This window comes from Lethenteron reissneri, chromosome 51, assembly GCF_015708825.2.
Source record: "Lethenteron reissneri isolate LAM-NWPU_2019-01 chromosome 51, ASM1570882v1, whole genome shotgun sequence".
NCBI lineage: Eukaryota > Metazoa > Chordata > Hyperoartia > Petromyzontiformes > Petromyzontidae > Lethenteron > Lethenteron reissneri.
Window position 1 is genome coordinate 1121205 of NC_083829.1, and position 23451 is coordinate 1144655.

The following is a 23451-nucleotide window of genomic DNA, read 5'->3' on the forward strand; positions in this document are numbered from 1 at the left end:
CGCTGCTGCGAGGATGACCGAAGTCCCGCGTGATAATGGCGGTTTATGCTCCACCAACGGATGCAAGAATATGCCATCGTTAGCCCAACGTTGCACGTTTTACTGTGTTGGCAACGGTGCAATTCTGGCTCCACCCCCAAAGTATCAGTCAAACTTGAGCCGATTGAAATTATGGCAACGCGATGTCGGGAGGAGGGTTGGGGGGGGGCAGCCCGAGTTTGTCCCGCAGCTGTCGCTGGGTCGATCTCCGGCGTTGCACGACCCCCGGTTGAAGCGCCGACCGACCTGGCGCGATTCCAAAGTCGGTCGACGCGCGCGCGTGCGTACACGTACAGCCGATTTCAATCAAATTACTCCACACTTACAATAAAAAAAAGTTTAATAGTATGTATAGTTCATAATCTCCATGCAATTCCTTTCCCTGAGATGCTTTGCTCTAAACCATGTTTCCAAAGTAAACGATAAGAGGTCCGTTTAACTTGTGTGCTTATAGACAGAGGCAAAAGGTCAAGGCTCGCTCACGCCACTGTTGGTCGTAGGGCCTCCACTAGGGAGGTTTCTGGCCAACTCGCCCACATTGGGCCCAGACATCTAAAAGAGGTGTGAGCACCCACACACTTGACCCACACACCACGCGTAACCTGCCAATCGACCACGATGCACATATCCATACCACTGGGTGGACAGAGGCGCAGAGAGGGGGGGGGGGGGGGGTGAATTTAAGAAAAAAATTTGCAACGTTGTTTCAACTGCCACGCCTGGAGATCAAACCGTTGACCCACTGGATTGCGAGTCCAGTGTTGCTGTCTGTTGCATCACCGCGGCAGCACCCTCGTGATGATGATAACTTGCAAAGATTTTTAATAACCGTCTCCTGGATGAGCGATTCGCCGCACGTATCGCCAGCGCAAGTCTCTCCATCGAAGTTTTGATGAAGCGTTGCATTGCTAATTGATGTGCGGGCGCACACGTACACAAGCACATTAAAATGAGGTTCGCAACATTTGAGCTTTAAAAAAGATTTCCCGGAAATACCTTCAAAAGAAATTTAAAACACACAAGCAATCGTAATCATGATTATGATAATAAAAACGTTAACGTTGTCACATTTTGTACGTCTAACTCGTGACTATCCGTAGTTATCCTGGTTGAGGGTTAATCAACCGCGTTTGTGAAGAAATAGCGAAGTCTTTTTTTTTCAACGCGTGGCACCGCTTCTATTTATCAGGTGCTCCTCATTTGCCAGGGGCGAGTGACTCTGTGCACTCGTGACCGCAGGTACGTCGGAGCACGTAAACCAAATACTTTAATCGATGGCACATTCTACATCGTCACCCCCCTTCTACGGGGGTAATCACCATTGTCGTCACTTAGCATTTGTACCGCGCTCTCCATGCAGGACACCTCCAGGCATCTTGTGGCAGTCCAGCCGAGGGGGGAACCCCCGGTGGCAGCCGTCCACCATGTGCAGTGCAAGCTGGATGCAGCATCGGCCAGCAAATGGCGAGATGTGAACTACCTCGCCTGGTATGCAGAAGGTCGTGGGCTCAATCCCGACCCGGACAATGCCCTCATATTTTGAGTTTGCGTATTCTTTCTCTCCCCGTGGTCGCATGGATTTTTCTCCGGATCCTCAGGTTTTTCCCTCCAAATTTAGAATTAACGTGCGTTCAGGGTATTTGGCTGCTTTACATTTCCACATGATACGCCACTTCGAGTGAGGTATAATTTGTGACCAGCTATATAGTTCAGTGGGGCTTACCTGGTAAAATAAAAAGTTTAGTTTAGTTAGGTTTGAATAGCCAGGCCAATGTTGCTCATCTGGCTTTTACCGATTGAGTACATTTATAAAATGTTGGAAATTGGAAATTTGGACCACGATGCTAGAAATGTTTCAGAGACTTATCTTAATCGCTTGTTTCGAATGAGCGTACCAAGTTGATCGCCACGGCTGCCTGCAATCCACGAGTTGAGCATTTCGTGTGTCTAGCTTGTGCCAAGCACACTACCACGGGCATTGCCACGGGTGCCACGGGCATTACGGCGGGTGTATGCAGGAGTTGCAGTGCCACTGCGCTGCCACGTGGCGAAGGCTTGAGGGGGAGAAATTCTCGACGCGCAGGCCGACCCGGACAACCGCGCACTCTCTTCGCGTTCTGCAAATCTCCGGGTTCCGCAAATCTCCGCATTTTCGTTCCGTCGGGGCTACAATCCCCGGATAACCCGCTGGTACGGTTGTTTAGATCACGTGCCTTACGCCGCTTTTGCAATACCCGAGTTTGGGTATTCTTTTTTGTCGTTTTATCCTGGCCACCGCTGTTGCCCCAGATAACCGAGAGTCGACGACGGTTATTCATTGGAGGATGACGTCGGGGTTGGGGTCGGGAGAAAAATCTTCCTCTCGGAGGGCGGCGTTCACCCGGATTTCCTCGAGAGAGAAGTCCCGGAGAAGCTGTCCATCCTCAAACACGATTCTCAGCAGATCCTGCACATGGCACGGACAGAGAGAGAGAGACAGACGGGTCAGAGGCCGGGAGGAATAGGAATGCACGCACACACAAACGGTGATTTCCAGACAGCAATAGGTGTGAATGTGACCACAGGGGTCGGTCCTCCCATAATGCCTTGCATGTTGCATGGCGTCACTGCACGGCGTGTACAGCACAGGATAGGAGTGCGTTGAAATCTCGGTCTATGGGACACTGACGGTTTATTCTCATCCACCACGCTGTGTCAAACCACCACAAGACTGCAGGTGACAACAACCCACTCACTCACTTATCCACCCACCCACCCACTCACTGCTCGGTGTGTACCCCTTTATGATAATGAATATGTAATGAATATTAGATTTAGAATTGTTCATCACAAGTTTCTTTAAGTGTCTCGCTTTTATACGACATATATGTTGCACTCATTAACAGGGCCTTCATTCCTCTCAGCAGAGTTATGGTCTCGAAACGGAGGCTTTCATTCTCCCGTCTAGTGAAATCGCACCTGAGAACTTCACGGGACATAGGCCCTTTGTCAGAAATAAGTTAGTTAAAATGTTGGTCCTTGTGTAGTGACATAGAATCAGTCACTTGGTAGCATATAATTGTTGCTGGCAGGGAAGGGGATCTGTAGTTACAGCAGCCATGACTGTCAGCAGGTCACGTGATAGACCAGAGAGAGGGATATAGGGGAAAGGTTACAGAAGGGGCACGTGAGGGAAGCCCGGGAACCCGCAATTAGGTTCTAGAAAGGGGGCGTGGCCGGGGCGATGCGAGGCCACGCTAGGAGGATAAAAGGGGACCCAGAGCAGGAGCTCGGGGCTGTTGCCTGGAGTGGGATCCCCTCGTCGTGCTGCAGGAGTCTTCACCGCTGTCTACGTCTTCACCTGCTCGGCGTCGTCAGTCAGGCAGTCTGCTAGCTGCCCTGACTGGAAGCTGTAGTTACTCTGTGTGAACTGTTAAGGCTGCTAATAAACAGAGTGCCTCCTACTCTTAGTGTCTCTGAGTCAGTCACTACACTTACAAGAAGTAGCAAACATCATACATGTGCAGTGGTGTATTCACTTCGCATCTCATATGGATGCTCCTCACACTAACACAACGCACCCTTGCTCCGAACTCCCTCTCTCTGCTAGCCTGTCACTCTATACTCCGCTAGCCTGTCACTTAATACTCTGCTAGCCTGTCACTCTTCTCTCACACCTCCACCCCGTCCGTGCTCCCAGTGGGGGATCAGCCAACACCGCTGGGGGGGACGAGGTGTAGAGGGTGAGGTCCCAGGCTTCTTTTCCCCGGCTCTTGTCCTCTTCGTTCCTTCAGCTCCAACCAACAACCCCGAGTTGCTACGCAAACACCTTTATACCACCCTCCTCTTTAAGGGTCCTCAGTTACTCCCCATTAATCTGGTGCCTCACCGGTGCCTCCTGCACGTGCTCTCTTGTCATCTCCATCTCCTGCCTCTATGGTGTCTACCCCGTGTTCCCACGCTCGTACCTGCCTGTCCCCAAATGCACCCACTTCATTACTGCTTCTCCCCCTAATTGCAGGCGCCTCTCTGGCGGCCACTCCATGTCTTGACGCTTGCACTTACTCGCCCTCAAATGCACCCGCTGTTTGCAAACCTTGCGCGTTACGCTACTACACATGTGTAATGACAGGGTGCCATCTGTTAACCAGGAGGGATAATCATGGGTATGGGTGTGTTATATAATAATCAACTATAAGGGGGGCGTACCTGGGCTAAAGGTTAAATTCGGGGTTAGTCGGGAAGCTCCGGGAACCTGCTTGAAGGTTCTAGAAGGGGGCGTGGCCGGAAGCGGGGCCTGGCCACGCCGAGGAGTATATAGGGGGACGTGACCGAAGGTTCGGGGCTGTCGTGGGGTCCGGGTCCTGGCTGCCATCGCTGTTTTTGCCGTAATCTCTTCTTCATCATCCGGCCGCATGGCCGATCCGCTGTACGGCTACCATTGTCGTCGTCGCTATATTAGTCAGCCAGCTATATAGTTAGATGCCAATGATGGGGCTGTGTGGATGGGTCAGCTATGCGTAGCCCCATATATATGTATGTGTCGCTCAGTGATTGTGCCTGTAAGTGTGAGAAATAAACAAGGAGCCCTCTCCATATCGTGTCTCGGAAGTCGCTCACTCCACATGGTTATAACATCCAGCCTCCGAGTCTAAAGACTTAGGTTCTACATCATCCCATGGTCTAGTTGCATTAACAGTAATTGATATTAATGAGAAGGGGCGTGATTTCAAGTTTGGAAATTGGCATCTAATATTAAACTCAACGTTCTCAAGTCAGTCTATGCCAAGGGGCATGGCCCCCATGGGTTACCTCACCAAGAGGATTGACTGTTAAAACGATAATTGTTCTGAAAAATTACTGGTAAAATAATTGTTTCTTGTTGTGCACAGACTTTGTTTTTCCAGATTGGAAAAACAAAGTCTATTTTCTGCATTCTGTTAAGTTCTTGGAGAGTACATTTTTTAGTTCTAACGCTGGTGCGTTCCCATATTTTGTTAAGGCTAAGGCAATATCATAAGGTTTGCGTATTTTTCAGTAGTTGCAAATGTGGGTTGGTTTTGATATATCTGTTAAGGAGTGCAATACATATACGTGGGCACATTGTTACATATTGCACGAGTGCATAAAATATTCGTCTCTGATTTGTGAGTGATATAAGGCATACCGAGTCTGATTTATCGCCTGAGAGGTGAAAGGTCAGAGTGGTGCAGAAACCTTCGTGCCTGACACTGGAGACAACGTGGGGGGGGGGGGGGGGGGGGTGATGGGCATCTGACTTACACCAGCGCGGGCACGACCAGCTGTCTGCGAGCCTCATCAGCGATTGTGGCTCCAGTGCAGCACACCCCGAAGGAGCGAACTGCACCCTCGCTGGCAGCCTTGAGACAGTGCATGCAGAGGCATGGCCGGCTGCAGACTGTCTGAGTGATTGCAAGCCAAGAATGGCGAGAGACTGCTGCCTTAACGTCACCTGCGCGGAGGAGATATTGGTGCTCGCTCACAGAGGGAGCATCTAGCGGTTGCCTTGTAACAGATATTGTCTACTTATAACAATACTTAATAACATCACTAAAAGGGGGGAGGGGGAGTTCTTTAGAGGGCTCATACGTTAGCTGCTTATACATCTAGACATTCATATTTGTCTTGGTTCCTACAGTTGCGTTAGTCGGTCGCGTGTTTTGATGTATACTGTAGAAGTATAATGATGCAGAGTTGACGTGATTATGGCACTAGTTTATACTTTGATCTATTAAATACTCAGATTTGTCGTGTACTGAGTGGTTTATTTCTGTTTCATGCTTGAAAAGGCCTGTACTGCTGGACAGATCTATGCACCTGGTGTCAATTGTGGAGGTGGTCATATAATTGATGTAAGAAAACTCCTAGACACGAGCTTGCGAGAATTAATTAAATTAAATATCATAAATATTGTAAAACCATCCACATACAACAGCACCACACTGCAGGTCACCTCACTTCTCTTTCATCTTCTTCCCTCACACTGCTCCACCTTTGAATTCCGTCACGCCATCATCTTCTCCCCCCCCCCCCTTCACCGCTCTCACAACCCTACTTATCAACACACGTGATAACTCTCACCTATTACAACTTTAACAGCGCTGTTTGTTGCTGGACGCTTTACGTTTCTGAGCTTGTGGCTCGGCAACTGCGAGGGCCGATAGTTCCCATTACCCACCACGACGATATCCAACTCTGTCGTCCGGACGTGCACCTCGCGCCCATTATCCGGATATGAGGAGTAACCCAGAAGCCGGCAGGAATTCAATTATGTGCGCTCATCCGTGTGATCGACCCGACCCAAAGTGACTGGCGAGTGGTCCCACAGAGTGCATCCTCGTGTATCCGTGAATTTGCGCAAACGAGGAAGACGTAACACCCAAAAGTGTCAGCAAAATTCATCTCGTCACCCCCGCATGTTCCCCTCGCATGCACTGGGTTTCCTACGGGTGCTCCGGTTTCCTCCCGCATCTATAAAACCCTCATTCATTGGCTGAAAATATCTTAATATATAGGGCACTGCAGAGCTTAGGCAATTGTTGGCACTGGTTCACCACTTGGCTGCTTACCAGCTTGTCTGTGGTTCCTCAGTGTTTGTGAGATGCAATTTGTATAAACAAGGATGCTATATACAACCAAACATTTAGATTATTATGCATATAGTCTCAGTTCATGATCTATTTCCTCCTGGATAAAGGCATCCCAAAAAGACCATCATCTCTCTTGGCTTTGCAGCATTTCCGAAAAAGTAACGTGATGGGGCATTTCGTGTAAAACTATAAATTATTTAAACTATGAACGATTTAAATTTTACCAGTAAGGCCCAGTGAGCTATGTAGCTCTTTTTCAGAAGCGACCTGGCCACAAATGATAGCTCAATGAAGTTACTTATCATGTGGAATTTATAGCAGCCAGATAACACTAAACGAATGTTTCTAAATGTGGAGGCAAAAAACCGAAGGACATGGAGAAAAATTCACATGGCCACGGGGAGAAAGAACACGCAAACTCCAAATATACAGTAAGGGTCAGGGTCGGGATCGAACCTACGACCTCTTGCATACCAGCTAAGGAAGTAAACATCTCCTAGCCACCGTGACTCCTCAGGCCGCATGCCGACCGCGCCCTGCCACCGCGTTTACCGTGTCCTGATCTCCCTTGCCGCCCTCCACGGTCACCAGCTGCCCATCGATGGTCTTCTGCAGGGACAGCTGTCCCCGCTTGGAGCACTTGCTGGGGTCTGTCACTGGCTGCTTGTAAACATCGACCTGCAGGCACACACACACAAACCCACGGTACCTCCACCAGGATATCTCATAGGTACCCAAGCAACCTACAGCACCCAACCCATCCTATAGCAAACACCTAAACACATCGGCACCTGCCTGTCCTGCTGCTACCACTCATCACTCAAGCACCCGAGCATCCTACAGCACCCAACCCATCCTATAGAAAACACCGAATGCAACACCACTCAACTATCCTACAACGACCATTAATTTATCATATGCAGACCGTTCCTAACAGAACTTGTTCCAAGAGTCTATTAAAAGCCTATACGGGGGCTCTTTGTCTTCGTATCTGTACACCTGTCTGTCCGGACCTGGGCTTCCCCTAGATGGACTCAGACTTAAATGAGCACCTGGTGCGGTGTGCACACATTGTCACTTGGTTGTGGTGCTGGCCACCTGCCCCCTCTCGTGTGCCATGCCGGCCTTCATTCGGTGCTACTCGCTAACCAACGGCACTTGCCCCAAAGGTCCGTTAAGGCTACGTGGGGGATCTTTGCCATTGGCGCCCACCCCTTGTCCGTCGAACTCGGCGTAGCTGCACTTGAAGCAGCAGTTGAGGGTGTCACGGTTGACTTTCTGCAGCAGGGAACCGCCGCTCCCAAAGTACAGGTTCGCAGCACTCCAGCCGGCATTCTCCACCGCGTCCAGAACCTGCCGGTGGATAGCGAGCCATGTACATAACAAGAACGATAAGAAAAGGCAATGTTGGATATCTCGAACATGTGATGAGAAAACGATAAATAATATAAGTGAATTTTGACTGGGACAATTATTAGGCACCACAAGTAGCTGAGGAAGGCAAGGAATTAAGTTACAGATGCGACTTGAACAACTGGATGCAAATGGAAGGAGCATCCTATACAATGATATTGAGTAATACGGACGGCGCTAAATGGAAGGAAGGCGAGGATTGCCGACGTTTTTTAAAAAGGACACAGCTCATATAGATAGAGATGTAGACTAACATTATAGATTTGAAGCTTTCGTGACTGCAAGGATTCATACTCTTAGTTCTATCGGTGAAGTCACGTAGGTAAAAAATGAAATTAAAATTAATAAAAAATTAAACAATAAAATCACGACGTTTCGGAGGCAACACAAGTCTCCATCATCAGGTGGGACCGTCACAGCCAGATTTGCTGCATCAAGTGAGGCAAGGATTCAAGATGCAAGCCCTTAAATACAAGTTGGGGGGGAGGAGAGGGGGGGGGAGCTTATCAGAATGTAGTAGCCAATGAATGGAACGTATCGGGAGGGAGGGGGGCGGGGCTAAAAGAAGGCACGAAGTGCTGCGTAAAACGTATCGGGAGGGGGAGGGGGCAGGGCTAAAAGAAGGCACGAAGTGCTACGTAGGCGTCGGCGACGTGGACGTGTTTGTGTGCAAGTAACTATTGTTGCACATGCTAACGTATTGGCTAGACATTTTAGCCCCGCCCCCCTCCCTCCCGATACGTTCCATTCATTGGCTACCACATTCTGAAAAGCTCCCCCCCCCTCTCCTCCCCCCCCAACTTGTATTTAAGGGCTTGCATCTTGAATCCTTGCCTCACTTGATGCAGCAAATCTGGCTGTGACCGTCCCACCTGATGACGGAGACTTGTGTTGCCTCCGAAACGTCGTGATTTTATTGTTTTATTTTTATTAATTTTAATTTCATTTTTTACCTACGTGACTTTACCGAAAGAACTAAGAGTATAGACTAACATTGCCTAAAGATCGACATTGCCCATAAACTAACATTTCCTATAGACTAACATCGCCCATAGACAAACATTGCCCACGGACTAACATCGCCCACGGACTAACATCGCCCACGGACTAACACGTTTTTGAGTAAATATCACGGACAGCTCCAAATGGAATTAAAGCCACGACCACGGACGTCTCTGATAGGGGACGCGATGCGCGGAGCCAGGGAGACGCCACCGACATCGCTGGCAGGGGGTGCGCCGTCCCCCACTGTCCGTAGGGCCGATGGGGGAAGGGACAGAATGAGCGGGAGGACCGGAGGAGTGGGTGGAGGGGGGCACGGGGAACACGGAAGTGAGGGCCACCCAGTGGGGATCTCTCCTGACCCGCTTGAGGGAGCTGATGTCGATGCCGTCGCCCTGGATGATGCGGAGGCAATCCGGCAGCATCTTGTAGCCCTTCTCGTTCACCATCGTGCCAAACGCCTTGCCCAGGATGTTCAACACCTGCAGAGCGAATGTTGCCATCATCGTCGTCGTTATTTTATGTGTATGCTGCACCTCCCGTGCAGGACGTCTGGAAGCGTCTTGCCACAGACTAGCCAAGGGGACCCCCGGTGGCAGCTGCCCCCGGTCTGCCAGTCGAGTGCAATGTTGCTACGGGAACAGCAACTAGCTCAGGAATGGCCCAGTTCTAGGCCACGATTAGCAATGGGGTCCGGTTCTGTATCACTATCACCGCAACTACCACTGTCACTACACTCTCACTCCACTGTCGTTACAGTGGTAGTACGCACCTCCGATTAACACGGTTGGCTAGGTAAGGTGCAAAAAAAGTTCAACATACATACACTCGCCCGTCATCACCAACACCACCACCACAACTGTCGCCCCGCCTCGCCTTGCCTTGAGCACGGTGTCGGCAGGGTCACCCGAGTCAGGGCGGATGAGGAGCTGCCCCCCGACCAGGCTGCGCTCCTCCACGAGTGTCCGCAGCTCGCGGCCCCAGAGCTCGCGGCACGCGTGGAAGATGTCGTAGCTGTCGCTCACCACGGACACGGCGCCCGACGGGAACTGCTGCAGCAGGTGGCGGAACGCCGCGCCCTCCCGCTCACGCCCCCACGCCGTCACCGTGCTGCTGGCCGCACAGTAGCACCACGACGGTGGGTCCCACCGTGCCAACAACCGTTTGTTCCCAAAAAGGAGGCTCAGCAGATATTCACTGTCCACCAAGGTGGCTCAGTGGATATTTGTTGATATTTATTACACTAAAAAGGAAGCAAATCTGATCAGGGTGATTTTGGTGATCTGAGTTTAGAGCTCAGTGATCGAAGTGATCTGAGCTCTTGCTAACACCGACGACATATCATATGCAAAATTCTTAAATATCACTTGCTTTTGCCACCAGTTTGGAGAAAACACAACATCAGTTGGCACATTTGTCCAGGTGACAACCTGATTTTGGATGGTGGAGAGCTCTAACTGACCTGATACCCACACGATCTACACCCAAGCAGAAACCAATCATTGATCGTACCGTACTCAAGCTCGAAACAATACCACCGCCACCAGATCGCAGTACAAATCAATCCTTGCCCACCCAGACTCAGCTGCCATTTCCTGGCCTGCCCAGGTCGAACCCGCACTGGTGGGACAGGTGGCAAAGGTGGCACAGACGATACAGGTGGCACAGGTGGCACAAGCAGCACCGGTGGCACAGGTGGCAGAAGCAGCACAGATGGGATAGGCAGCACAGGCGGCACAGGCAGCACAGGCGGCACAGTTGGCAGACGTGGTACAGGTGGCACAGGCGGCACAGGTGGCACAGGTGGCAGACGTGGCACAAGTGGCACAGGCGACGACTCTCCAGAGGCGCAGCTGTGATCGGGGTCACCTGTGTTCGGCGGCGGGGATGGAGTGTCCGGCCATGGGGCAGCCGTAGTAGCGGCGCAGCAGCATCACGCCGGCCATGGTGTCGCTGCCTCTGAAGTTGACGAGGTGCGCCGCGCCGCCGATAGCCGCTGTCTGGGATCGCGCCAATTGGTGGGTGTTTATGCACGTGGCAGGAAACCGGCGCACTCGGAGATTTAATGGAGACGAAGGGGGCAATGCTCTAAAGCATACCGAAGGGACACACGATAAAAAAAACCTCCGTTTTTTTTCCCTTCACATTTAGAAACTTGCTTTCAGATGATTTAAATTATTTGGCAGCCTTAAATTTACACATAATGAGCTACTTTGTTGAGCTATCATTTGTGGCCAGGTCGCTTCTGAAAAAGAAGCTCATAGCTGTAAATAACATTTTTATTTTTGCCAATACCAGTTTCTAGTTGGATGTGTTTATTTATAGCTATGGGAGGAAAGCAAAGAACTCGGAGGTAACCAACGGAGAACAGGGTGGGGGAGAATGTACAAACTCCACACTGATAGGCGCCTGAGTTGGGAATCGAATCCAGGGCATTCTTGCTGTGAGGCGCGAGGGTTACCACTGCGCCCACCCTGTTGCCGCTGAAGGTGATGATGTTGCTGATGATATTGCTGCTGCTCATAGTGCTTGTGCTGCTATTGCTATGCCTGCTGCTGCCAACAGTGATGACAACACGGACGAAGACAGCGACGACCGAAATGACGGCGATGATGCTACTGCCATTGGGCGCCGAGCCACTGATGTTGCTGTGCTGACCACAATGACAACGACGATTACTAGGACCGTAATTGCAATGACAGATGTACGTTTGAGTCTATGGGTCTCTGTGTGAGTCTATGGGTCTCTGTGTGAGTCTATGCATGTATGTTGAACTTCTTTCACACCATACATTGACAACCATGCTAATCAAAAGTGCAGGGGAAGGACAAACTAAAAGCAAAAATCAGTTCTAAAGAAATGAGCTGTGAATCTAGAGTCATTTAAAATTTCAAAGTGCCAGTGCCTTCCTAATATCGGAAGCAAGAGCATTTCAGATGGCTGCAGAAGCACATCTGAAAGCGCGCAAATGCGGTGACCGTCTTTGTCCGATGACTTCAGTGGTCAGCCCCACCTCCTGGGAAGAGACCCCGCGGTACCCAAAGTCCTGCAGCTGGCGCTCGAGCAGGGCGCGGCTGCCGCCCGTCCGCCACAAGTAGCGCGCCAGCAGCTGCTTCTGCGCCCGCGAGCTCGTCGCCACGGTGATGGGGTACCATGTCTGTACCAGGATGGTCTGTGTTGGGTAGAGCAAACAAACAATTAATTTTTTTACTATTTTTGTGTTAACCAGGTAAAGCCCACTGAGCTACATCGCTCTTTTTCAGAAGCGATCTGGCCACAATTTGATAGCTCGACGATGTGGCTAATGACATGGAAATTTATAGCAGCCAAATACTCTAAACGCGTGATATTGATTCTAAATACGGAGCGAAAAACCGGAGGATCCAGAGAAACATCCACGCGACCATGGGGACAGAGAGACATGCAAACCCCAAATATACAGCTCCAGGGTTAGGACCCAACCCACGACCTCCTGCATACCAGGCGTGGAAGATAACATCTCACCACCCATCACCAAGGGGCTCTGCAGGCAGTGGGGGGGGGGGGGTTGGGAGCGCCCCACTCACCTCGAGCCACCCGATGATCCAGAAACACTTGGGGTCGGTGCTTTCCACGGTGAATAGCACGTTCCCCAGCGGCACCACGGTTCCCTCCGGCACCGCCTTAATCCGAACCGGCAGCCGCCCTTCATGCTCCTGCCGCGAGCACAGCATCATCATCATCACCATCACCATCATCGCCATCGTAATCATCGTCATTATCGTCGTCGTCGTCATCATCATCGTCGTCATCATCACACTTGCCTCAAGACACCGCCGTGATCTGAACTGGGAGCCAACCCCCGTGCAGCTGCCATGAACATAGCATCATCATCATCATCATTGTCGTCATTAACGTCGTCATCATAGTCATATTCATGCTTCCATCCGGCACCATCTCGAATGGAAATGACTAAGTGGAATCCGTTTGCCTGGTAGGACTAGGAACCTGTATTTAGAGTATTTGGCTGCTGTAAATTTGCACGTGATAAGTCACTTCGTTGAGCTATCATATGTGGCCAGGTCGCAACTGAAACATAACTATATAGCTAAGTGGGCCTTACCTGGTAAAATAAAAATAAAAAATATCCATCAACATGAAGGAATCTCAGATGTACTTTTACGATATCCGCTTCTGTGGACTGTTCTCTAACGTGGGGGTGGGAGGTCTTAGAACCTCGGGCAGAAATGGGTACTGCCTCAGGTGATCAAAACTTTAGAATTCATGCATACGGCTAATGTGAGGGAATCACTTGATAACCGCACTCATTTCAAAGTGGTTAGCAATATCATGTCCTGATATTGGCCACACAAAGAAATTGTAGCCGCAAAAGCTATGCCACCCCAGGTGGTACCGGACGCACGTTGAGTCTAAATGAGGATCGAAAAGCCGGAGGACTCGGAGAAAAATCCAAGCGACCACGGAGAGACATGCAAACTCCGAATATACAGGCGCCACGGTCAGGATTGAATCCATTACCTCCTGCATACCAGGCGAGGTAGTTAACATCTTGCCACCCTGGCACCGCTGTCAGTGAAATAAGTATGGGGTTGAGGCAACATAACTCAGGCGGTGGTGTTAATCATAAAGTGACGACGTATTTGCAAAACGACTTAAAAGGGGGAGACTTAAATCGAACTGCATCTAGTCTGGGTTCAAGTGGAATCTCCGCCTCATGGCAAGATACCGATTCATTTGGAGATAATATGGGACGAACGGACGCAAGCAAAATCAAAGCTAATGAACAATCCGTCGCATGCCAACGAAGCAACACAGCAAGGAGGTGAATTTTAACTGGAAGATACCGACTTGATAGGAGGTCATTCGCATACACGAGTTTGGACCTGGACCTAAACAACCGTCCACATTCACCTCCAAGATGTAATTCCATCCATCCTCGTTGAAGATGTCCTGCTGGAAGTGCTGCTGGTAGATCTCCTTGGCCTGCTGGATCTTCTCCCTTGTCACCACCTGACCTGCACTCAACAAGTCCAACCGGTCTCCAAGCTCTGTCATCTCCTCATGTCATCTCGGTACCGGGCACACGCGACAAGCTTACCAGCTGCTTGCACACTGCCCATTCGCGTACAGGCAGTCCTCGACGAACGGGGGGTTACATTCCTGAGACGCGTTCGTGTGAATGGTGAACAAATGGGTGAGTGGGTGCGTGAGTAACTTGGTGAGTGAGTGAGCTGTTGTGACCTGCAGTATGGCGACTGAGTTTGGAGATTGGGTGTATGAGTAACTGAGTGAGTGGGTGAGTGAGCTGTTGACCTGCAGTGTGTTAGTGGTTGAACACAGTGTGGTGGTGGTTGAGACGAAAACGTCCGTGTCTGGGTGATACCTCAACACGGGTGGAGGACTCAACGAGCGATCCCAGCAACAGTCACCGAGGGAGTAGCGATAAACCCTGCAGAAGCTTATTTGGAACTCACCGCAGAGGTACTTCTTCAGCGTGTACTGTAGCCCGAAGAAGACCGACTCGGTGAACTTGTGGGGCTCTGCTTGGCTGCTGACATGACCTCTCCCCCGGCACTCGAAGTATGAGTACACCTTGGTGACGTTGGGAGGAAACTGCCGGTAGTGCGACACCTGTATGAGAAATGGTGGAGGGGGGAGGGGGGTCCACCCACCGGCAGCAGGAACAGAAGAAAGCAGTGTTTAGAAGTGGTTGGATTCCCAGACGAACGCATTCTCGACCGTTGCTTTCTCTTAATAACAACAACAATCTGTCCAATGTCGATCCAATACCACGGTTCCAAAAACTCTGTGGGGCGCTTCCTGGTCAATCTGTTCGCTTGAACTCGGCTACCGGGAGCACACGTGTGTATATTCACGTTTGGAGTTCTTCCATCTTGGAAGGAGCCGCAGTCACGGTGTGCTGCCCGCCTGATAGGTGGTCACCGCATTGCGTGCTATCGGATGCGCTTCTGCAGCCATCTGGAATGCTCTTCTATCTGATATTAGGCCACTGGAGGTATGCACTTTTAAATCATCTACATTGAAAACTAATTTCTTTAAATCTGCTTTTTGTGTTCAGTTTGTTGTCCTTCCCTCCCGCACCTCCAATTAGAACGGTTGGCGGTAGACCTTGGCTGAGCGGGTTTCCAGCTAGGCTGGCGAAGCGAACCTTCAGCTCACGACGGACCTGGAGTGTGACGCTTTCTCGTTGAGCTGTCGGAAGGGCCAAAATGTTATTAATGTCCTGGATTCTGCACCATACTGGCGAACCGGCTCTAGCAGTGGCCGAGTTGGCGGTAGATGTTGGTGACCGGGCGACGACTCGAGCCAAGGTTTGTTCCGGATCCTCGCGAGCGCGAGAATTTTAAAGTTTTCTTTTTTTTTGAGGTCCAAAGAGGAGATCATTGCAGGAGTCTAACCATGACTCGGATGGATTCCGGCGGCTTAGTTTTGTAATTTTTACTATGGCCAATTGTGTTCGTGCAACGATTTCCATTCCTAGTTGTGTGGTACAGTTTTTAATTTTGATTTTTGTTCTAATTTTTATTGTTTTTTTTCTGTGCCCATTTAGGCGACACCAGGTCCTCCCTCGGGCGTAATCGGACTCGGCCTGGCCTCTTCAACTTTAACAGCTAACATCAGTGGCACGTGACATCCGAACTTCCCCGCTTTCCCCCCTCCCCTCCCCCCCGGCTTACCACCCGGCACTGACGAGCCGTGCAGAGGCACTCATCTAGCAGTGGAGCGACAAAAAGGACTCTTAACACATAGGCGCGCAGTTTTGTTACACGAGAAGCTCCCCGCAGGCCGCCTTATTCTAGCTCCTGTGGAGGACTTCTCACCTGTCGTTGTCACTGATGTCCTCTTCATCCCACCCCCCCCCCCCCCCCCAGTGTGCAGATACTACCGACTCTATTGTAGATACTACTGACTCTATTGCATGTATGGTGTATAGGCATGAATGCCTACAAAATTAAAAAAAGACAAATTTGGGAGGGGGGGATGGGGAGTGAAAAAAAACATTGGGGGCATGTCGACAATTTTTGTAAACCTGTTGGACCAACTTTTTTAAGGCCACGGTGACAGACTTATATCTTTTAAAGATTATAATCCCTTGTTCATCATGACGTACTTTTTACTTCTATGTCTCAACAGCGTTACGGAGATCGCGTGACGTGAGGGTTCTACCTTTGTAGTGAGGGTTGTAAGTTGACGCTGAGGAGGGGGCAGGAGGCGCCTCGCCCCCCCATGTGGAGTGACGTCACCCACCCATGATTTTTTATTAATGAGGGGGGGGTCCATGTGGAGGACGTCACCTGTTCATGATTATTAGTGAGGGGGGCTGGTCGACGTGGAGTGACGTCACGCGCGGGACACACAGACATTCTTGGCTCATTCTAGTAGTAAATAGAAGCCTGTGGCGGGGTGTGCAGTCTGATCTGTGACCCCTGGGCGCTGAGTAACGCAACACCCACCAGGCGCGGGGCCATCCCTGTCGTCACGGGCTCCCGGCGCGAGCGTCAGTAGCACGCACGTGCGTCAGCTCACGCTTTCTCCCGGCAAGCCAGCACATGGCAAGCAAGCAGAGTTACCCAAGCAGTTGCTGCCCTGTGCATGTGTATGGCAATTTGGCGATGACCCATTATGTTGGATTCCTCGGCCTTTTATCGCTACTACCATGGTTTTCCACTAATGTTAAGGACTTGGTCTACCAGACACAGACTATTTTGTCTCATCCACGCTATGTTCAACCACCACACTGCAGGTCACAACAACTCACTCACCCATTCACTCACTCTACCATTCACTGGCTCGCCCACTCACTCACTCACTCAGCCACTCACCACGCTGCAGGTCACAACACCCACTCACCCACTCACTCACTCAGCCACTCACCACACTGCAGGTCACAACAACACTCACCCAGCCACTCACTCAGCCACTCGCCACACTGCAGGTCACAACACCCACTCACTCACTCAGCCACTCGCCACACTGCAGATCACAACAACACTCACCCACTCACTCACTCAGCCCCTCACCACACTGCAGGTCACAACAACTCACTCGCTCAGCCACTCATTCAGCCACTCGCCATACTGCAGATCACATCACAGCTCTTTTTGCTTCTTCCCGCGCACTGCTCTCCTTGGAAATTCCCTTCCATTGTCTCTTTTGCCAACCTCTTTACAATATCTATGGGACCCTTTTGCCAGTATCAAAAATGAACATTTTAACACCTGTTTTATTGCCATAAAATGTAAAACAACTATTCTTATTTTTCATCACTTGTTAAAATAATAATAACCTTTCTTAATTGAAGAAACGTATTGACTATTTTTTTTATCCATTACAACTCTTAAATTGTGTGTTTTGGGCCTTCTGCCGTCCGTGATGTACAGTAACAAAACGATAACAGCATGTTTGGCACAGTGCGCGTTGTCCTTACCATGTTGGCGCATGGCTAAAGGGCAAATGAATGACAACCACTGTACCACAACATCATCATCAATAACAACAACAACACGAGCGTGTGCGGGGAAAGACCACAGAAAGTTTGGTTTCAATTAGGCCACACAAAGTTCAGGATCTTGATACTGGCAACAGCAAAAAGGGTTCCGTCGATAAACTAAGCTCGCGTTTTGTCGTTGCAAGCAGCAGTCAAAATCGCTCGAATTCACCTTGAACTGAAAACGAAACTGTTTTTATCTTATTTCTAAACCAACCTAAACTGTTTCTATTGTACCAGGTGCAAGGCCCACCGAGCTGTGTAGCTCTTTTTCAGAAGCGACCTGCCATCACAAATGAGAGCTCAACGAAGTGGCTTATCGTCACCACGTGGAAATGCATAGCAGGCAAATACTCTTGAACACAAGTTGATTCTAAATGTGGAGGGGAAAACTGGAGGACCCGGAATAAAAGCCACGCGACCCCGGGGAGCGAGACACGCAAACTCCAAATATACAGCAGCAGCAGGCGTCAGGGTCGGGATCAAACCCACGACCTCCTGCATACCAGGCGAGGGAGTTAACATCTCGGGTTAACAAACAGCGGTCACGATGCAGTTCTTCAGCAACTGCATTTTGGTTTTGACATAATGCGCAAAGGCTGAGTGCCTCTTGCCCATTCGGTTTTTTGTGTGTGCGCTGTTGGATTGAACCCGTTTATAGTTTCCACCGACGGTAGTAAACACTGGGCCATCGTTGTCGCGTATTCATGGCTAGGGATGTGGCAATGAGGGGTATATCGTACTGTGTAAAGTCCACGATTAACGCATCGACCGATGTAAGTTCATATGCAGATACTGTAGTGAAAACTGTGAAATAAGACAGGTACTTTCAACAAATGTTCCCCCAATCACCGCAAAAGTCGGGCAGCTTTGTCAGAGTCTATTTTCATAGGTGTTGTGCCATAATAAATTTGGGAGAAAATTTCCAACACAAATACAAAACATTCGGTCATGCTGCTGCATTCATTAGCAGTGGTGCAAAAGTACAAACTGTGCTGTGATGAAGATCACATCACACACACAGCACACACACAGGTGCTATGATGAAGGGCACAGCACACACACACAGGTGCTGTGATGAAGGACACGGCACACACACAGGTGCTATGATGAAGGGACATTGCCCGAAACATCGCCTATTATATATATTTTTTTCATTTCAAGGCCACACACACACACGCAGTGTTATTTACGAATGTGTTGAGATTTTTTTTTTTACGAACGCTCTTCCTGCGCTCTAGCCGGGCGACAATTTAATCATTGTGCTTGCATTGCAGGGTGAGCGGTGGCGCAGTAGGGACTACATCGTGCTCTGAATCCAGCGACATGAGTTCGATTTCCGGCCCACATCTAAGCATCAAATCCGCACTGACCAGTGTGGTGAAGTATTGTCAACCAATCCCCCCCGTAACAATACAGCGTGGAAAGACCTTAATCCAGCAGTGTATTGATCAAGGGCTGTAATTGTCGAGACACGGGCGTTCAGGAAACACTATTCCCGGGACAGGTAAACGATTGTCAATGAATCCTTTTGATTTGATGAAATTATTTCATTGTCGAGATCATTATTTATGTAGTGAATCAAATAGTAATATATTAATAAGAGCCTCTCTACTCTGATGACGATGCTGCTGCTGCTGCTTGGAAGGCCGAGTGGAGTTGACAAGAAGTCACGAACTCCTTGTCTCGCTCAGGAGCCCCCGACTTCGCAGGAGATCGCCCAGTCTGTGATCTTCCACCGTGAAGCCCATGGGGCTCCGCTAAACCTCATCCACTCCACAAACCACAGCAGCAGATGCGGGTTGTACATGGTTGTGATCCAGATTGCACTTTTAAATCTAGATTGAAAACGCATTTCTTTTTAACTGTTTTAGTGTTTTGTTTGTTGTCCTCTCATTAGCACGACTGGGTACGTACGGTGCGAAAGAAGTTCAGCATACACGCATGATGTACAAATGGAATAATAAAATATCCCCGGTCAGTGTGCGCTGAACGTGATCACCACCCCTAACAGCACCGTGGAATGTGTAACGACTCAATGGCTCGGTTCACAAATGATAACATTGACTTCTTTATACAGGAGAGCCACACCAAGTGGTAGGATTGGTTTTCAGGAGGGTCCTGTCTCTACATTGAATGTTTAGTTGTAAGATGTTTTTAGCCTATTAACGACGAGTTGTGTTTAACATTATGATTATTATTGCAAAACACGTGTGGGAGGAAACCGGAGCACCTGGAGAAAACCCCACGCCTCAATCAAGGTAGCAACGCCCTATCCCCGTGCAGATTTAAACGGATTGCGATGGGTCCACTTTCTGTACAAATACAAAGATCCCCCGTATAGCCTGCACAGACTGTTGGAGCAAGTGCTTTTAGCGAGTAGCACCTATGAAGGGCAGAATGGTACACGAGGGGGTGGGTGGCCAGCACCACGCCCGACCGCCTTTGTCTCCCCAGTGGCGATGTTTATACACACCGCACCAGGTACTTATTTGAGGCTGAGTCGACCTCGGGGAGGCCCAGGACCAGTTCAGATAATCGTCACCGGTGTTGGCCGTGAGCGGGTATCGAACTCGAGTCGCCGGGTTCGTAGCGCAGCGCGCTAACCGCTACACAACCGCTGCCCATGTACCTATGTATATGATCCTTATGGCGGTAACCCCGGGGTCACTTTTTTCCAGGGGTGTACTTAACTCCGCGACTGGGGTACCAATCAGTGCTACGATGCACTATTTAACTTTGAATAGTGCATCGTGTACAGCTCGTCGAGAGGAGTCGATTGCCACATCGCCGACCATCAACAGACTAAAAATGACTGCATCGTGGACATTATGCGAGGGCCCGGGTACTATAATCCCGGGGTACCGCCATAAGGTTCATGTGTATCTACATCGCACATACAACAGTGCCCAAAAGAAGCCACCACCGCCCGAGCAAAATCGGAATCATCACAGCGATCCGCTGCGCTCCTCCTGCCGCAATCGTCTGGCTCAACCACCTCAGTGAACAATGACAGCACTGATTTGATGGTAAGGTTGTGAAGTCGCAGCGAGGATGTACACAGGGTGGTCCAGATATCTTGTGGCCCTCATTTAATTCTCTAAAGCATAATGTTTGTTTAAGTAAGGTTTATTTCGAACAGAAATGAATATGCAAAGGAAGAAATATGTTCGGGGTCAATTAATTAAGACATGTGGACCACCATGTTCGTGCATACGTTCGGTTTATGTTGTTGGGTGAACTGTGCAGAACTTGCATCAGATACCGTAGTGGCTAAGAGATGTTAACTACCTCGCCTAGTATACAGGAGGTCGTGTATTCGATCCCAATCCTGACTCCTGTTGTATTTTTGGAGTTTGCGTGTCTCTAGGCCTCGGCAAGGTAAGGTAAGAGGGGTAAGTTAAAGGGTAGGGAAAAGTTAGCGCGAAGTATTACCCGGTAAACACCTTGTTTGCCGCTCGCTAAAAGCTCCGTGGCGCAGTCCGTGGCCTACATTTAAAATTGGAATTATCAAGAGTATTCTATATGATTAACGCGCTCTACCTAACATTTACCTGTCATAAACCTTTTTCATGTGTAGTACCCCAGTAATTACCCTGTGATCGGGTAATTTGTATGGGGTAAGGGTAAAGGGTAGGGTAAAGGTAGGCTTGTTGTTTTTACCTTTTACCTTACCTTGCCGAGGCCTACGTGTCTCTCTCCCCGTGGTCGCATGGATTTTTTTCTGGGTCTTCTGGTTTTTCCCTCCACATTTAGAGTCAACATCACACGTTCGAGCAGTGGTTCTTAACATTTACTGCAGCCTTGCACCCCTTTGATTCTCAATCTTAAAAACAATAATGTATAAACACCTAGGGTTTGATGAAACAAAATAATTGTACTTACGTGCCCGTGCTTAATTTGTGTTTTGATGATACTGGTAGGAACCTCCTGGTTCCACTAGCCCACAGGGGATTATTGTGTCCGTCCGTCCGTCGTGCATCCAAAAATGGGAGTGATGGGGCTGGATGAAGAGGGGAGGTTGGGGAGGGGTAGGGTGGCGAGGGGAGGGTGGGGAGGCGCTGGGTGGGAAGGTGGGGTTTGGGTGGGAAGGGGCTGGGTGGGGAGGGTGGGGAGGGGCTTGGTGGGGAGGGTGGGGAGGGGCTGGTCACCCCGTGGTGCACTGATAAACCTCAAAGTTTAACCTACTCACGCCGGCTTGTGCCCGCCCTCACAGTCGGGCATATTTGCGGAATACACCACGCCGCTGTTGACCCTGGCCATTGACTGAGCAACCCAACGTTCCTACCAGCTCCCTCCGCAGGAATGTGTTACCTTAAAAAAAAATGTGGCCGTGTCTTGCACCCCCAGGGGCTGCGTGATGCACCCCAGGTTTAGAATAAGAACCACCGGTTTAGAGTATTTGTCTGCTACTATACATTTCCACGCGATAAGCCACTGCATTGGGTTATCGTTCGTGTTTACCAGGTCGCTTCTGAACAAGAGCGATACAGCTCAGTGGGGCCTTACCTGGTAAAAACATTTTTAAGTTTAGATTTTTTGAAAGTTTTTCTTTTTGCTCCGGGATTAGATAATAGCACAGACGCGACGCGGAGCCATCGGCGGATGCAATGGGGGTGGCCGTGGATACACGATATCGTGATAATCGTATTAACTGTACAAATATCGTATCGCTGCATATCGCGGCCAGTCTGGCAATACACCCAGTTGTACGTAATGCAACCCGCAAGACATGTGCATCCTATATATATAGCCAGGATATAAATCAACATCATCATCATGATCATGAAGACACAAACCATGTACTCCCGTCGTGTTGTCTCGAGCAGGCTGTTGGGAAAACTGCTGTTAGCGAGCACCTATTAAGGCCGAAACGGGCACACGAGTGGGTGATCAACACCACGCCCGATCGCCTTTGTCTCCCCAGTTGTGATGTTTACAAGTGGGTACAGGACTCATTTGAGGCCGAGTCGACCTAGGGGAGGAGGTTCAGATAATCGCCAACCTACTGGTGTTGGCCGCGTGCGCTAAACGCTGCGCCACCGCTCCCCACACGTGCTTTACACACGTGGACATATATGTAGACGTGTGTGTGTGTGCAGTATGTCAGTGACACTGCCTCACCTTGTATGAATCGGTGGCGAGCAGTATGTTGAACTCGTCACCGTCCATCTCGACGGTATGTGTGTGGGTAGGTGTGTGTGTGTGGGTAGGTGTGTGTGTGTGGGTAGGTGTGTGTGGGGGTACGTGTGTGGGTAGGTGTGTGTGTGTGGGTATATGTGTGTGGGTATATGTGTGTGGGTATATGTGTGTGGGTAGGTGTGTGTGGGTAGGTGTGTGTGTGTATGTGTGTGTGTGTACGTGTGTATATGCGGGCTGATGTCACGGGGTTCAACAGGGTTCGTTGCTCTGTACTCGGTAGCAGCAGCAACTGCAGCCAGAGTGGACGACCTCCTTTGTGGCTAACTCTCTGTAAAGTATATTTATAAGGGGCGGGCAATGAGGTGTCAGTGACGAGCTTCTGGGTGCGAGCCGCCTGTGTAACGTGAAAGGAATGTGAGGGATGGAGGGATGGAGGAGGAGGGGAGGAGGGGAGATTACGGCAGGAATTCGATCCGGAGAAGGTCTCGAGCGACTGGTTTGGCGAGGGAGGGGACTGGTAATGTGGAATGACCAGTTGCCACCAAACACCGCTAGAGGGCACTGCTTGACAATCCTTTGCCACAGATCATACATACATGCACGTCTCTCTCTCCTTCATACATGGAATATTGTATGGATATTGAACGTCTACATAGCCAACCGTACTCATTTGGAGGTGCTCGCACAATGCGCATGCATAATGAACGTTGACTTATTAACACCCCCCCCCCCCACTTTGCGCAAGGGCGCAGAAGC

At 49.9% G+C, this 23451-nt stretch overlaps 1 protein-coding gene across 2 annotated transcripts; it reads right to left on the minus strand.

Moving 5' to 3' along the window:
- LOC133355573 (nicotinamide phosphoribosyltransferase-like) lies at positions 1–23038 on the minus strand. 2 transcript variants are annotated; one of them, XM_061572915.1, is made up of 11 exons: positions 22678–23038; positions 14519–14675; positions 13956–14059; positions 12611–12739; positions 12058–12216; positions 10914–11044; positions 10070–10154; positions 9407–9526; positions 7842–7982; positions 7182–7307; positions 1–2485 (listed from the first exon to the last, which is right to left on the minus strand). In XM_061572915.1, the coding sequence occupies exons 1-11, from the start codon at positions 22723–22725 to the stop codon at positions 2354–2356; spliced, it is 1332 nt and encodes a 443-aa protein (XP_061428899.1). In that variant the 5' UTR covers positions 22726–23038; the 3' UTR covers positions 1–2353. The 2 variants fall into 2 exon arrangements, with proteins under 2 accessions (XP_061428899.1, XP_061428898.1); XM_061572914.1 differs by having other exon boundaries at positions 9926–10154.
- Between the last annotated feature and the right edge of the window lie 413 nt (positions 23039–23451).

Excerpts from the sequence above, each read along its gene's own strand:
- LOC133355573 (XM_061572914.1), bottom strand. The coding sequence starts at position 22,725 with ATGGACGGTGACGAGTTCAACATACTGCTCGCCACCGATTCATACAAG. Across the intron at positions 7,983-9,406 it reads ACATCAGCTCCCTCAAGCGG|GTTCTGGACGCGGTGGAGAA; the intron begins GTCAGGAGAGAT and ends ATCCACCGGCAG. Across the intron at positions 7,308-7,841 it reads CCGAGTTCGACGGACAAGGG|GTCGATGTTTACAAGCAGCC; the intron begins GTGGGCGCCAAT and ends GTGTGCCTGCAG.